Here is an 18,157-nt window from a genome sequence, read left to right as displayed (position 1 = left end):
AGGTAATCCTGTAATGACAGGACATTCAAGAGAATTTTTGCCGCAGGGTTGTATGGAACATGGTGTAATGCTTTCTATAGTTTTTTGTTAATGCTAAAGAAGGCATCATCCCCAGACATAATTATAGGTTTGTTTCCTATTAAGACATGATTTATGAGCGAGGACGGGTTGTGACATGTCGACGTCTGGCACACCTCTGCAGACATGAAAGGCCGGTAGGGCCACATGGGGCCCTTATATAATACAAGTCATTGCCTTGAGCCTTTAACTACCTAGAACTGTATAGTCTGGCTGAGACGCCCAAAAATGTTGTGAAGTTTTACAATAATTACATAAGATAGAAGGGCATTTTCTTTTGTGTTTACTATAAATGAAGAGGGGTGGAAAATATTACTAAAACTTCAATTCCAATAACATCCTCCAGCAAAGCCTAAAAATTAAAGGTAGCTCAAAGGAGAAGGGGCAGTTGACTATAGAAAGCATTAAGATTTTTGTATTTTGTGGGAGGAGACTGACTCACTATGTCAACTAAACCAATAACCTACATTCATTTTGACAAATATTAAAGTATTAAAGGAAATCTACCATTGAAATCAAGCATGATAAACCAGGGACATGCACTGTGTTTGTGGTAATTGTCTTAAATATGTTATCCATCCTCCTTCCTTCTAAAATCAATTTGTGTAATTATGATAAGGAGCCAGAAGTGCTATGATCATCACTGAGTATTGCAGACTATTACACAATGCAGGAGCACATCTCACACTCCCCCAGCAATTCTCCCCCTCCCTCTGGAAGTGCTCCTGCTCAGTGTAACAGCCTGTGAGTACCATAGCACTTTTGGCTCATTGGGATAATTTTAGTTGATTTTAGAATGAAGGAAGCCATGGATAACAAATAGTCACAGTGCCTGGATCTAAGAGTAAGTGACCCTGGTTTCAATAATGGAATAGGATCATAGCTTTCCTTCAATCACGGGTGTCGCTAGGTCGGCTCACAGACATTAACTGCCTGTTGACAATAAAATATATTCTGTAGATAGAATGCATGCACTGCTGTGGGACCGCAAGAAAAAAAGACCTAAGACCATGCTAGGACTCAAGGGGCAGATTCAGAATATGCTGATTCTGCATTAGCATGCATATGATAAAGCTCCAACCCCCGCCGCCACGGCAGACACATCATGAAGCTTAGACCTCATGATGCATATGCCCGGGTGCTGCATTGCACAAGAATTAGAAATTATTTCAGTGCTTCTACGCCAGAAAACTCTATTCCACAAGGATCAGATTCCCAATATGGTATAGATATACTGGTTAGGTTTTTTAGACTGCATCATGTCTTAAACCTAAAAAAAATCTAAACCTCATGGGCCCAGATGCGACCGCAACCTCTGCACCCCCTCAAGTTACGCCCCTCGGGAGGCAGGCACATGTCTGTGAGATGTAGCAGAGCTCACAGTGTAACAGTGTAGGGGTCTATCAGCCTCTGTGTAATCATCTCATGCATCTTTGATCTGTCTCATCACTTTCTATGTGTCAGTACAATGTCAGAAGCCAGATAAGAGTGCATATGCACCTTGTACCCTGATAATCTAACCACTTTGTCACCCCACAGAACTAGATGGGTCATGATGTCTCTGCTTAGAGAGAGGCCCCACCTACACCCTGGGATTTTGCATTGAGCAGCCGAGGGAGAGATGGGAGCTAAAACAATAATAACACTGAGTAAAATTGTAAAGTAAAGGGTTAAAATGATATTTATTGCGTTTAAATCACTAGTGGATAGAAATGTGAGATTTTTTTCTATTTTTGGGAAAACCCCTTTAAGGAGAGCTTTTACTACCTAGACCTGGCCTAAACTAAATACAGCATTTCATCACAAATACCTCATAGCAACAGGCAAAGTGGTGAATAGGCTATGATTAAGGCTTGTTTTCTGGCCATTGGTCCTTTCACCTTGCAGTTATTGAGGCAAATGTGAGGACATAAGGGTCATGAAAATGAAATCAAGGTGTTGCAATGACCCAAAGTCAAGACCTCAGTGCAATTTATATACTCTGACTACCTCCCCGCTCTCCCCAAAGTAAGAGCAGCATTGTGTACACTTTACAATTTTTTTTATACAGCCATACCTTTCTTGTTTCTAGGCATGCTCTCTACAGACACCAAGAATAAGTCAACTGTGACATCATCCACTGAAGTGGATGAAATGATGGTGTTTTCTATAGAGGCTTTATCATTTATTGTATTCTCTCTTGTCAGATGAAAATCTATTAAATTAATCTTTTATTAAAAGTGAAAGTACAATAAAGTTTATACAAAATGACCTGAGAAGATAATAAAGTCATACAAAAACAAATTTACTTACCCGGTCCTGTCGCCATTCCCGATCCAGACGATCCGACGAAGAAGAAGTCTGGCGCGATTCACATAGCTTCTGCGCCCGATTTCCTGCATCTGGCGCTTCCGAAGTAGTCCAAATCCGGCGGGTTGTCCGGCGGCCACGCCCCCGATTTGCGTCGCATGAAAGTCTGTTGTGTGCGCCAAAACACACTGCTAAATGCGGCAAATCAGAAATCGTCTGGAAACCCAACTAATATGCGGTCCACGGACCCTTAGTAAATGAGCCCCATTGACTTGAAGGGTTTGCTGGTAACATTGGTTCTAAAAGCAATGGATTAATGGATGTGGTACTTTGTTTTCCCATTTTGGCTTAATTTTTGTAACAAAGACTGTAGAATGACATGGTCTGACCATTTTATGTTTTTTTTTTTTTTTTTTAATTTTAAAAACTTCTAAGGACTAGTGTTTTTTTTCTAATATTCTCTTTATTCGAGATTAATGCGAATAAAAAAGAAATATAAACCGCTACCCATCTTGGAGTCAACAAAGACCTTAATATGGAATACATATAAATGAAATTATTGGGGGGTTGGAACATTGAGGTGTGGAGGAAGCAAGAAAAAAATAAAAGGGAGGCATAAAATATTTATATATAAAAAAATTGTAATGGTGCAATACACTCACCGGCCACTTTATTAGGTACACCTGTCCAACTGCTCGTTAACACTTAATTTCTAATCAGCCAATCACATGGCGGCAACTCAGTGCATTTAGGCATGTAGACATGGTCAAGACAATCTCCTGCAGTTCAAACCGAGCATCAGTATGGGGAAGAAAGGTGATTTGAGTGCCTTTGAACGTGGCATGGTTGTTGGTGCCAGAAGTGCTGGTCTGAGTATTTCAGAAACTGCTGATCTACTGGGATTTTCACGCACAACCATCCTAGGGTTTACAGAGAATGGTCCGAAAAAGAAAAAACATCCAGTGAGCGGCAGTTCTGTGGGCGGAAATGCCTTGTTGATGCCAGAGGTCAGAGGAGAATGGGCAGACTGGTTCGATCTGATAGAAAGGCAACAGTGACTCAAATCGCCACCCGTTACAACCAAGGTAGGCAGAAAAGCATCTCTGAACGCACAGTACGTCGAACTTTGAGGCAGATGGGCTACAGCAGCAGAAGACCACACCGGGTGCCACTTCTTTCAGCTAAGAACAGGAAACTGAGGCTACAATTTGCACAACCTCATCGAAATTGGACAGTAGAAGATTGGAAAAACGTTGCCTGGTCTGATGAGTCTCGATTTCTGCTGTGGCATTCGGATGGTAGGGTCAGAATTTGGCGTCAACAACATGAAAGCATGGATCCATCCTGCCTTGTATCAACGGTTCAGGCTGGTGGTGGTGGTGTCATGGTGTGGGGAATAGTTTCTTGGCACTCTTTGGGCCCCTTGGTACCAATTGAGCATTGTTGCAACGCCAAAGCCTACCTGAGTATTGTTGCTGACCATGTCCATCCCTTTATGACCACAATGTACCCAACATCTGATGGCTACTTTCAGCAGGATAATGCGCCATGTCATAAAGCTGGAATCATCTCAGACTGGTTTCTTGAACATGACAATGAGTTCACTCAAATGGCCTCCAAAGTCACCAGATCTCAATCCAATAGAGCATCTTTGGGATGTGATGGAACAGGAGATTCGCATCATGGATGTGCAGCCGACAAACCTGCGGCAACTGTGTGATGCCATCATGTCAATATGGACCAAAATCTCTGAGGAATGCTTCCAGCACCTTGTTGAATCTATGCCACGAAGAATTGAGGCAGTTCTGAAGGCAAAAGGTGGTCCAACCCGTTACTAGCGTGGTGTACCTAATAAAGTGGCCGGTGAGTGTATGTCTATCAAAATATAATAATCACGCTTCCCTATAATAATTGTACTCCATGAAGCTTGTTGGAGAGCATAAATCAAAACCTATCGTTCAACCCTCAAAGAAACGGGTGAAAAAACCAACATAAACAGCAAAAAACGTAATAAATGGTAAAAAATTGTAAATTTTTATTAAATCCAAATATAACATAATGGTTAAAAATGAACCCCACTCCAAAAGGGGGACACAAGCAAGAGTTGCATCACAACTCAGCCGAAACGCGTGTCGGGGTTGCTGGGGCAACAATCTCAACATGGGTAAGTTGCTCGGGCAACAATCTCAACATGGGTAAGTTTGACACAGTAGTCTCTGTGCACTGATTGTAGGTTACATGACTCATTATTTGTAGGTATACACGACTCATGCTTCCCAACAGTATTACTTTATAATTGTATATGGCCACTGATGCCCATACATGTTTACATTTAGATGTATTGATCTGTTGCTTGTGATGCAACTCTTGCTTGTGTCTCCCTTTTGGATTGGGGTTCATTTTTAACCAGTATGTTATATTTGGATTTAATAAAAATTTAAAATTTTTTACCATTTATTACGTTTTTTGCTGTTTATGTTGGTTTTGTCACCCTTTTCTTTGAGGGTTGAACGTTAGGTTTTGATAAAATATTTACTATAGAATAAAGGGTGGTTACCACAGAAGTGCTGTAATTTGGTGGTGGGTTTAGGAAAACATCCAACTAACAGGCTTCATATTGAATAATGGGCATATGTGGTTGTTAAGTGATCTGATACATACAACCATATATTGTTCTCATAATAGATGTTTCAATAAACAAAACTCACAAAGTATCTCGCCATCATTTTTCTATATTCCTGCTTCTGCTTAATGTAACAACATGTATTTCTCAAAACCAGGTTAATTTAACATTACACTGTGAAAGATCTTTATATAGGGCTAAAATAGCCCTTATCAGTTGTAAGGTGACTTCCGAATTAACTGATATAATCAAAAATGGCTACCGGTGAGAACAGACACTAAGACCCACCAGTCTCTTAGAAAATTCAGACTCACAATGTTTATTAGTGTTGATCTGCATAGGGCATTAAAAGGTGATAAAATGCTGCAATGCTATAGGCCAACTTGAATATACCGAAACCTCCGCTTTAAGACATTCTTCCAAAATGTTCCAGAGGCCTTGTTCTCATATAAACAGAATGTTTATACTAATTGTCCTTGTGATAGCTTTGTATAAGTCACAACATGGCCTTCAAACAGAGAAGCTACAGAAAGACAAGGTAAACAACAGCAAGGACAAAGTAATTTCTAAACAGTTCACAAAAAATGATGTTTGAATCATGACATGGCTGGACAGTGGTCAACATGACCCCCGCCTAAGACAAAATGGCATCTGTAGAGAAATATATCTCTCACAACACAATATGTTCACACATCTGTACAGTCTAGAAAATACATGAATCAGACAGTTTTGCTTAGGGCATTGAGAAGCAGAGAGACATATTTTCAGTAATGTCAAATGAATCATGTGACAAAAATTGGAGGGACACTACCGCTTCCTTAGGCATTAACAGTGCATCCCACCGCTGCTTAACACATACACACACACACAAAGCAGAAATGTAAATTCTGCACAGAAAAAAAGAAACAAGTTATACATCCTATATGTTATTAGCATAACTGGCTAGAAGAGTGAAGTAATGCAAGAGTAAATCTCTCTGCTGCTATATGGAGATACAACCTTCACATTTAATAGTGCTCCAGTGACCTGTCACTCGTAGTTGCACCCATTGCAGTACAACAAGTGGTGAGGCTTGTGGGCCCTCCTAGCTTAGGGGCCTTGGTGCAACTAGAACCCCTAAAGCTATGCCACGACTGGCAGTCCCAAGGTTATGTACAAGATAGGTTGTGTAGCTTGGTTTCATAAATGGAATTTGGATGTAAGTCAGAACAGCTATATTCTTTAACTCTAAATTCTTTTTTGGTACCTGTGAGAATTGGATTTAACCCCTTACCGACATGTGACGTAGTATTACGTCACATGCCGGGTGCGGGTGCATGGAGAGGGCTCGCGGGCCGAGCCCTCTCCATAGCCAGTAAGTCTTTGCTGCATATTGCGGGTGTTTTCTCGCTGCTCGCTACCGGCGGCTTCAAAAAGATGGTGGTGCATTGACGCCGGCATCTTTCTGAGGATCGTTGCTCCCTGTGACATCATTGGGGAGCGGCAATCTGTCGCCATGGTAGCCTCGGGTCTTCGGCTTAATCCATGCATTAGAATGTGCTATCATTGTCAGTACAGACAACCTAGGGTTAAAGTACCCTACGGAGTCTGAAAAATAGTAAAAATAAAAAAAAAGTTTTAAAAAAAACTTTAATAAAAAAACCTACAAACTCAAATCATCCCCCTTTGCCTAGAACTGATATAAATATAAATAGTAAAAATCATAAACACATTAGGTATTGCCGTGTCCGAAAATGCCCAATCTATCAAAATATGATAATGTTTTTTCACTGCGTTTAACTCCCATAACGGAAAATCGCGCCCAAAGCTCGATAACGGCACTTTTTTGACATTTTAAAAAAAGTGAAAAATTCTATTAAAAGTGATCAAAAGGTCGCACAGTCCTAAAAAGGATAACATTGTAAACGTCATCAAAAAATGACACCATCCACAGCTCCGTACACCAAAGTATAAAAAAGTTATTAGCTCCAGAAGATGGCAAAATCCCCCAAAAATTTTTGTACAGGAGGTTTTCATTTTTTTTAAATGTATGAAAACATTATAAAACCTATACAAATTTGTTATCCTCGTAATCGTACCGACCCAAAGAATAAAGTAGACATGTCATATGGGGCGTACAGTGAAATCCGTAAAAACCAAGCCCACAGGAATACGGCACAAATGCGTTTTTTTACCAATTTCACTGCATTTGGAATTTTTTTCCCGCTTCCCAGTACACAGCGTGGAATATTAAATACCACCATTTTGAAGTGTAATTTGTTACACAGAAAATAAGCCATCACACAGCTCTGTACATGGAAAAGTAAAAAAGTTATAGATTTTTGAAGGTGCAAAAACGAAAAAGGGCTGCGGCATTAAGGGGTTTAATAATTTTAGATTGCCAAAGGATTGAGGATTAACAATAAAGACCTTACAGTATAAATTGCGTCCTGGGACAAAGATCAGTAAATTACCAGCATCCAGAGAGCATCAACCAGAGGTCACGGTGGGCAGAGAGGTCCATATGTAACCACGAGTCATCTGTAAATCGGGTACAGGTACAAGTATGCATCTTGACAGCTGTCATGTTAACCTAACTCTTTACTTCTCTTGTATTACTATTTAATACACTTTGCATTGGCTTGGTCAAAAGAAGGTAATAGTTAATAACATTCAGTTGCGTACCGATCGCGGTCGCAGGGGTCGCGACTGAGACTGGGCCCGTTGCCAGTCAGAGGCCCACACCTGACCCCTGCAATGCGCTGATAACTCGGCGCAGCACAGCGGGCAGATGTTTTAAATTGTGAGAGCCGCGGGCCTTCCCCTTACAGCGCACGGACTGTTCTGCATCTGGTCTGTGCGCTGGATCAGGGGGGCCCTGAGCTGTCACAATTCAAAATTTGAACGGGCCCCCGATCCACCCACCTTCCCACCCACCTCATCGGCCATCCCCGCACACCGCATCCATCGACAGACTTAATGACGAGCCTGCCTGCGCCGGGTCTGCTGAGGTCTATGACCCGGCACCTGACCTGGCAGATGCGTCATCAGCTGTCGCCTGCGTTGATCTTTAGAAGAGAGAGAGAGCGCGAAGAGGAGCGGAATAACTAGGTAAGAGTTTTATTTTTCATTTTGCTTAAATATATGGGGCCCTGTTTCTATTTGGGGGGGAGGCATAGGTGAAAGTTAGGAAATGGCTATTTGGGGGGGATATTACCTATGGGGGACATTAATCACGGCTACTGCTGGGGGGACATTGATTATGGCTACTGGTGGGGGGGGGGGACATTTATTTAATCATGGCTACTGCTAGGGGGGGGGACATTGATTATGGCTACTGCTGGGGGTGGGGACATTAATCATGGCTACTGCTGGGGTGGACATTAATTATGGCTATTGGTGAGGGGGGACATTGATTATAGCGACTGGTGAGGGGGGGGAATAATTTTGGCTACTGGTTGGGGGTACATTGATTATGGCTACTGGTTGGGGGGACATTAATTATGGCTACTGGTTGGGGGGACATTAATTATGGCTACTGGTTGGGGGGACATTAATTATGGCTACTGGTTGGGGGGACATTAATTATGGCTACTGGTGAGGGGGGGACATTAATTATGGCTACTGGTGGGTGGGGGCATTAATTATGGCTACTGGTAGATGGGGGACATTAATTCTGGCTACTGGTGGATGGTGTTCAATGTTTTTATGCATACCGGGGGGGGGGGGGGCTGTCGGGAATTTTGCCCTGGGGCCCAGAGGACTCTAGTTACGCCACTGATAACATGAGCTCCTAGCGCACAAAACCAAAGTGCCCTGGTGCCTTCATGTATTTATTGTATGCCCAAACAGCTTCCTCTTGACATATGATGGGCAAATATGGTTAGCTTACTGAATGGGAAGTGTAGCACCTTTCTATATGACATGACTGTATTCCGGACAGTATTTTGTAACAGTGTGAGAGCCCAAGCCAGTATTAGGTCGAAAACATGGAAGAGGTGCATATTTCCATTATACTTTCTTTCTGTACATTACATTTGTTTTTTGGATTCTGAATACTGATGCACAATAGTGAGCAGAATCCTGCCACATGGATGTGGCCATACAGATGGTATATTTAAAAAAACTTATTCTATGATTTTTACTCTGGCTTCATAAATTGAGGTAAGTATATCTAAGAAGCCGTTCTTTAAATATGAGTGACATATGCCGCTTCATGCACATAAAGTGACATACATCGGAGGATACAGTGGGAGATACACAGTGGAACATTGCCGTCACCTTTCCAACAAAAGCCATAAAAAGACACAAATAGAATCTATATCAGATTGTACTTTGCTGTAATAAAGATGCTTTAACAGCTCCAAAATCACCCACAAGTTAGAACAGTTTTCTGTGGACCATATAATAATTATTTGAAATGGTATAAAGATACAAAAAGTCATAGATATCCTGAGAGGCAGAAAGTGATGGTGTTGCTTTAATCATTTAATTCTGGATTGACTTTGGCCTTTCTTCTCCTGTGGGTCCTGCACAGTAAGAACCCTCATAGAAAGTGATCGAGAATGGAGAATGTCTTTGTTGCTTGTTATTGTTATTATTTTCTTTGTGAACATTAACTGAAGACAATAAAGCCTTAGGGTTGTTGAGTGAAAAGGTGCATTCCCACTGCAGTGTATGTTTGACATATGCTCTGGCAGAATTCCTAATGAATGTGTCAAACATATCCAAAGGCCTCTATTTACTGAACTACATTATTTAATTCAGAGGAAACCAGTAACAAATTATACATACAAAAAAAGAAAAAACAAGATAGAATCTGTTCACTACGTATGTAGAATACTTAAAATTCCTTGTCAAGTTTGATGTTGGTGAAAGTGTGCACAATAAAATGGAAAGTACCAGCAAAATATCTATAATAACTACAGGGAGACTGACCTGAACCTTCTCAAACTATGTATCAGGGCTCATTCACCCGGCCATGTGCTTGCCCGGACCAGATGCTGGGAGAGCAGAGGGCCGGGAGGAGTAGGTTGGAGGGATGAACGCTATAGCATTCCTACACTGTGTACACCATCAACTTACACTGCAATAAGATTTACAAAGGAAGTCTTTGGCATATGTTGACTTCTGGCTGTGGATCCAGTATACATTTTTGGTTGCCCATTGTATAGGAGGGTGCAGTCTCCTACATTAAAAGTCCAATGGATACTCATTTGCTGCTGCCAATAAAAAAACAAAGGCTTTGCTGCCCATAAACTTAGAGAAACCATGAAACAGACCTGAACGTTTTCTAAACTGGAAAGCGATGAACCATAGAAAATGATTTGTCCAATATACAATCTGAAGAGAATGGAAGAGCTGGATATGTCTCCCACAAAAGTGCATTCATTTTAGAAGACTGTTACCAAAGCCACCAATTTTGATGGAGAAATGAATGACCATGTATGGATGATGTTTAGGTGCCCACAAACTTTAGTAACTTATCGCTGAACGACAGCTATTCCTCCTGACCCTCCATATACACGCATATTTGGTAAGGTTGACCATGCAGGTGTTTTTAATGGGGGGGGGGGAGGAAGCATCGGTCACTCACCCTTGATGGTTTATCTCTTAGGGGGGTTAAAATATTGATTGCATATAATAAAATTAAACATGCCTTATTCTTACCTCCCCAGAAAGAACTCATTTGGAAAAAGGCAGCAGGTCAGATTAAAGACCACAGTTGTTCTAATTATAAACAAACACCAGTTCTTATTATAATGTGAATTATTAGGGTGGGTAATAGTAATCTACTATGTCTATGAAAAAGGTCAGCTGAATAATACAGATCAGGTACTGGAGACTATGCAAAGGCTGATTCTATAATTCATCAGCTAAATTATAAAACCCGAATTACAGCTGTACTTCTAATGAACGGAATGGGGTTCATTTATTTGAGGCTTTTTTTTCGTTTATATTTGCAGCTTTTCTTGGTGCATTTGCATATTCGCACCAAAATATGCAACCTTTCCACTCGCCAAGCAAAGTTAGCTGTACAAGAATTCTTCAGTGTTGTATCTTTAAAATCCTGAGGCAGATCTATAAAAAAGTCACATTTTGATTCAATGGTGTCATTATGGCACAAATAAACTCCAGTCCTTAGCAGGTGTAGGCAAAAGTTGAGAACAGGTAAAAACTTAACAATAATTGGAAACCAAAAATCAAACCAGTTGCTTAGAAATGACGGAGCATTGAGAGAAGGGAAGGAATGGGGGTCCGGTATTCCTTATGGTCACAAATTGTCTAAAAGTTTTTCCTTCTGCATCCACGTCTTTCAAATATTCAATATCGATGTGGTAGCACATCCAAGGAGAAACAGTACCTTAGATCCGGTGAACAATGAAGTGGAAAGGTAGGGTCATCAGGTTCTCCATGTGTCGCTCGCTCTGCGGTGTTCTCGTGGATCCCATAATTCCACTTGCGGTGTGCAGCGGGCGGCTGTGTGGGTTACTTCTTCCTCCGACTGGGAACTCGATCACAGCACTTTTAGTTCTGCCTTAATCATCAATAGTACGTGTGGAAAGAGATACGAGAAATATAGTGCAGCAGAGCTTCTATGTGATGAAGATATTTTTAATGTTATACTCACAAAAATTGGTTAAAAACAGGCCTTAAAATAAACTATGGTGCACGTTCGGCGTCATATACCCATCTCGAGTTTCGCCAATAGCGGCTTCGCAGAAGAATATGTGACTTTTATACAACTTATTTTTTTTTTTTAGAAAGGCGCAAAAAACAACAAACACGCATTATGGATACACCACCCTCTAAGATAAATTAAACAAGTCCAAAACCCAGAAATGTTCAAATGTCATGACTAAAAATAAATGACCTCCTATGTCTGACACACTCTGTAGTTTCCAAGATGTCATACATACTGATAATTACTGTAAATGTTATAACTAAGGGAGATAGGCTTAGTAACCTGGTGAAAAATAGGCAGGGTATAGACAATCAATAACCCAATGATCTACTGATCAATGCAAGGCCCAGATATTAGACTCCCACTGTTCTTCAATTATCATAGGGATAGGTCTTTGAAGAGAACCTGTCATGAGGATTTAGGTTCAGCATGATCACGGGATCACAATACTTCTATATTCTTTGTGATTTAGCAGTAAAATAAAATGTTTAAATGCGGTATTTAAATGATCTGTATGGGGTCACATAGTGTAGAAGAGTCACACTAGGATGATAGCATGATTGATGTATCATAGGTTAAGTACATCATTACAAGTCTATTGCTGGGTGGCAGCTGCTAAAGGTGACCTACTAGTTATGTAGAACATAACTTAGCACAGGATATCCCATTCTACGGACTCCTTATTGGACTTTTACATACATAATGCAAAGTTCTTTTTTTGATTGTGCTTATTCTTCTGGAATATAAAAGAATATCATGGACATTCTTTTACTGTCCCACATAACAGGATGGAGGTGACTAGTGAGCCTGTCTTCAGGATAGCCACCCTATAATTCTTAGCCTCAGACAACCCCTTTTAATCTTATGTACAGTATATGGTAAAGCCTGACAATCTCCAGCAACATACATTGTTTGAATTATTCTTTAGCTTATTAGTAATTAAGACTCTACTTAATGTCCTACTTACAGCTATCTACAACAGGTTTGTATGGCAAACATAGAGAGGTATTCTGGTCATTTAAAATTTTGCCCTATCCACAGGTTGACTGATGAGCTCTGTAAGTCAGACACCAACCAATCACAGGGGCCCCTTGTGACAGTCACAGCAGCAGTCCCATAGAATCAAATAAATCGTTCCTTGTTTGCAAGACCAGGATCCCTTTGGTTTGAATCTCCTCAATCATCAGATTAACTACTGTGGATATGTGATAATTGTGAAAACCTACCATCAGGGTTCTGCTGTTCCGTTTCCCTACACACCCTAGGTGAGCTTCTGATACAGCTGGTGCTTGCGACTCCTTTGGAGCTCTGCTCTAGCACAGTAGCTCTTGCTCCAGTGACAGCAGCAGTGAAAATACGCATGTGTGCTATGCGTTTATGAATAGCAGGCATATGTATTTCCACTGCCGCAGACACCGGAACAAGAGCTACTGTGCATGCATGCATGCATGTATAAGAAGCATGACTGGGATGTACAGGGAGGCTACTGGGGTGTGGAGTAGCCTTTGCTCCCACAGCCTGGACATGACACTCTGCACTCCAGTAGCCTCTACCGATAATTTGCATAAATCAAAGATACAAGTTTAGTTCAGGTTTAGCTATATGAAAGGATTAGAGAGGCACACTTTATGGCTGAGGATGGAAAGAGGAACCTACCATCGGATCTACCTTAATAGGTAGATTCCTGCTGTCAGGGTTTATTTAACTGGAATACCCCTTTAAAGGAGTTTTCATCTTTTATCAAGGTAATGTGTAGTCAACATCTATAAAGCAAAGAACTAAAACTTATTATAAAGAAAAGTACTACAACTTTGTAATTTACTTAGCATTTCTATGCCATTACCTTTTTGAGAACTCTGTTTATAAAACTAACAAACCCAGTCCTTGACCCAACTAAGATGTGGATTCAATTGTTCTCAGTCTAGGAAGAAAACATTTGTGAGCTGAATAAATAAGAAGGAGTTAATACTTAAATACCAGCTAGATTGATATATACCGATAAACTCAAAGTAGGGTGTTCAGCTCATGGAGCACTGCCTAGACTGGATACAACTCTGTCCATGGGTCAGTATGTGACAGGTGAATGAAACTCATCCTAGGTCTGTATTGACAGATATGAAATAAGGCATTAATGCAATACATCAGTTTTCCAGAAAATGTCTTAGACTGACAGCAAACCAGTATTTCCACCTTATGTCATTGGGGTGTGACAGATTTTTTTTCTTGAGACTTTTAACTTGGAGCTCATAAGGGAAGTGGTGCATGTTCTGATACTGATCCTCTGGTCAAACAGTTCTCTGCTCTAAATCCTCTCTGGTTATTAGATGGGGCTTTCACAATAATAAAACAATATAACATAAAGGGCTATTTAACACTACAGCACTCAATATACTTTGAGATGGATCCATTCACATGGCCGGTTAAAAGGACTGTGTGTCAATTCTGTTGAAAAGTATAGCTTGTCTCAGTCTAATCTGATACACATAGACTTCAGTCTTTTTATGTACATCTGGTTACATATGACAACAACAACCTGTCACTCTGCTAGCACTGTCCCCTGAGACATATGGGCATCTCTTATCTTCAGCCAAGCAACTTGGTAAACGACTTTAACAGCTCCCATTTCCTCTCTCCCTTCTGTCCACGTCATTTATTTTAAAATAGCAATTCCCACAATGCATGGTCAACTACCCTGCTTCGGACATGTGCGGTGACCAGTAGAAAGGGATTGAGTCACCACTGTCATACTGCACATGTCAGAAGCAGGGTAGTAGACCACACATTGCATTAAAGCAATGTAAACTAAAAATGCAAACTTGGCAGCGGCCTTTGAATTGTGTTTTAAAATTGAATTCAACCGTCATGTTTGTATGGGGCCTGAATACTGCAGCAGGAACCTGACATCAGGTTTAAATGTTAAAAACCTGATGAGAGGTTCCCTTTAAAAAGCATTATTAAGTTTTTCCCATATCATCACACATTCCATAAGAAAGGGAGTGGACCGTGCATTGTGGGAATTGCTATTTGAAAATGATTGACTTGGACAGAAGGGAGGGGGAAGATGGAGCTATGAGAGACGTTTGCCTTGTAATCGATGACTTGGCTGAATAGAACAGACACCCACATGACAAGGTGACAGGTACTTATTTATTACTTTATTTTAGGGTAAGCTGAGGAATGAATTTTTATTCTTAAAACATCTGTCATTAGGTTTAAATGTGACAACCTGATGACAGGTTCCCTTTAACTGATATTACTTTACCTTATATTATCTAAAGTTATCTTAGCAATATTTATAATTAAAAATATCTTTGGGATAAGTTACCACATGGCATTTGATTAGCATTTTGAAACGCAAATCAAACGCTGCTGCCTTGTTCAAATGTTTAGTTAAATTGAAACATAGCATTTAAATTTAAAGCAAAATAAATGCATGGCAGTGTAATTTTAATGATGCAATAGTTATGAACAGTGTTTTAAAATGCAATGCAAACACCACATGTAAATAGTGGCTGAATACTGCTACAGTAACCTGTCATCAGGTTTATACCCTAGTTGAAATCCTGATGACAGGTTCCAAGACAAAATATGCATGACTGAGCATCTGATGCTCTTGAAATATGTGTTTAGGAAAGAAGTTTTGGGTGCTGGTTACTGATCAAATGCGTTTCACTGAAAACGTCGTTTGTGAACGCACCCTCAATGCATCACTACAACAGGACAGTTTTGCTTAGAATTACGTTAAGAGCTGGAATGAACTTGTTCTTTAAATTTAATATATTAATTTCCATGTAGATAAGTATATGCAGCAGAAACAAAATTAATTTTGATTCTCTGTTTCATTATCAGGTAATCACTTCCCTGGGAGAAAAGCCAAAGAGAGCAATCCAGAGACGCACAAAGCGGGTATATAACTATATAATAAATGTGTAACGCACATTGCTGGGTGTGCTTCAGAGATTGATGTAAAACACAACCACACCTAGATTAACCCATTGAATCTAATCTAATCATATCTTTCTATCGACACAAAGAAGGTCAAACCGCACAACAAGTGATATTGGTTGATGTATATTATGCTTACTTTTTTCTTTTTGTTATCTACAGTATCTATCTCACATCTATTGATCTTGCATCTATCATTCTCACATGTACAAGTTATTATTACAGGTTTTATCGTTGTGTGACCACAAAATATGCATCTGTTTGCAGGCCACGTGGTATGCACTTCTGTTTTTTTCATGCCCGTATGGCATGTGTGAATCCCCCTTTTTTTAATGTCCTCAATAAATAAAGGGGTGGTTTCCAAAAATGACATACTAAAATATCTAAGTATAAAATGTAAAACACAAATACAGTATGTCATCTATGTGCCATCCATCTATAGTGTTTGATGCAAATGATTTCCAGCACCTGTGGAAATGTGAAAAATCTGCTTTTGTTGAAACAGATCAAATCGAAACTCTGTGTCAACTTCTGAGCCCTTTGCTTCCTTTCTAATTGCATGATATAATAGTTGTTCCATTTCCCAGTTAAAACTAAAAATGTTTGAATAAACATTCTTGATGTGTCTTTGGGGAGAATTGGACACAGGGCTATTCTAATTTTAACATATGTCTCCCAAATGTCCACAAGATTGTCCCCCCAAAAAATCCCAAAGTAGATTGAGTTAGCCTTGGACATCTGCTTAATGCCCTTGTGTATAGGCTATCTCTCTAGTCCTGAAATCAGATTGATCTAAAAAAAGTGCCAGTATATCAAAACACAATTTCAACATGAAAATTAAATGTTATCGTCGGGCAAGCAGCACCATCACATGGCCTAAATGTAACACTGCAGCTAATTTTCTAAATCGTTTGCCATGCCTGACTACAAAGGCTTACTACAAAAAGTGAGCAAGTAGGGGGGAGGAAAAAATGAAAGGAAGAGAAGGGGCACATTGTGATACATGTGTTGGTATGGTTGGTTTAAAAGGTACTGGTTGCAGCATCTGGCCCAAAACCAGGGACAATAATCAATATCAATAATCATGTTAAAACATGTAAAAATAGCGCATGTAAAAATAGAGTCAGAGCGCTACCGGCACGACATCGAGGATAAAGAGGCTAAAAGACAATAAAAATATAAAAAGTATACAGTCAAGAGCAAGGAGAGGTAAATAAAAAATAAAGGTATTATAATAGTAATTATAACAATAATAATAATTTATTCATAGAATACAAATTTTAGTTCCTAGCTGATAAATTATATGTAATTAATTTAGTTACAAAAATAAAAATAAAATTATTTGGAAAGCTTGAATAAACACTAAAACGTGATCCTCAAATATGATAAAAATTGTCTAGATTTAAACACAAACTTCCATAGTATTGAGTGTGCATGTTTGTGCAATGTATATAGCATATTATAAAGCAATACACATATAGTATACTTGCATAATTCTATAATTCCATATGTGCTGCTATAAATGTGTTATTATATAGGTTATAAGCATGCATATACATATGCAGGTGAAGCAGGGAAATACAAGGATAAATGAGCAATCGGATGGGTAACACTGTTATTAGGTGTAATTATGTAGGCACAACTCAAATGACTGTGTACTAACTAGGGAAGTTTGGTAGTTGGCAGAAGTAATGGTGCTCACCAGTGCATGAACTGTGACTCAGTGGCGTGCCTGCAGTGTTGGAACGTGCCTGTTCTCAGCTAATTTATAACCTAATTTATAGCTAATTTATTGCACATCATAAGCTATAATTTAGCTGAGAATAGGGACACGCCAACACTGCAGGCACTCCACTGGTGAGTACCACTGGCTACCACTGGTAGTACAGTCATTTGAGTTGTGCATACATAATTGCACCTAATAACAGTGTTACCCATCAGATTGCTCTTTTATTCATGTATTTCCCTGTTCCACCTGCATATGTATATGCATGCATATCACCTATGTACTAACACATTTATAACAGCACATATGGAGCTATAATTATATACAGGAAGTATATCTATACATGTAAATTTGGGAGGTGTTGTATCGCTTTTAATGGAATAATTAAAAGTTTTATGTTTTATATGAATTTTCTCACTTTTGCACTGTAGCCAGGGTATCTATATGTGCATTGCGTTATATTATGTTACGTACATTGCACGAACATGCACACTCAATACTATGGAGGTCTGTGTTTAAACCTAGACAATTTTCCCTATCTATATATTTTATTTCCAATAATGGGTACTTAATAAAGGCAGGAGGAAACATCTTTGCATGGCATAAAATGAAGTTGACAGATTCATGAACATGAGGATCATGTTTTAGTGTTTAGTGTTATCTAGCTTTCCAAATAATTTTCTATTTATTTATGCACTGTAGTTAAATTACCTATAACTTATCAGCTATGAACTAAATGTTTATTCTGTGCATATATTATTATTGTTATTATTACTGTTATCATAACTTTATCTTTTATTTACCTATGCTTTCTCTTGACTGTGTACTTTTT

The 18,157-nt window shown here is 39.5% G+C and overlaps 1 protein-coding gene across 1 annotated transcript in view; it reads left to right on the top strand.

Moving 5' to 3' along the window:
* LOC140064274 (cadherin-like protein 26) overlaps positions 1-18,157 on the top strand; it is a 62,055-nt gene that overhangs the window by 17,246 nt on the left and 26,652 nt on the right. Inside the window, exon 2 of the mRNA XM_072110994.1 lies at positions 15,504-15,560. Within this exon, the coding sequence (XP_071967095.1) occupies positions 15,504-15,560 (57 nt within the window). The remainder of the gene's footprint in view (positions 1-15,503; positions 15,561-18,157) is intronic.

This window comes from Engystomops pustulosus, chromosome 6 (assembly GCF_040894005.1).
Source record: "Engystomops pustulosus chromosome 6, aEngPut4.maternal, whole genome shotgun sequence".
NCBI lineage: Eukaryota > Metazoa > Chordata > Amphibia > Anura > Leptodactylidae > Engystomops > Engystomops pustulosus.
Note: the sequence above shows the minus strand (reverse complement) of the source record. Positions and strands in the feature narration are given on the sequence as shown.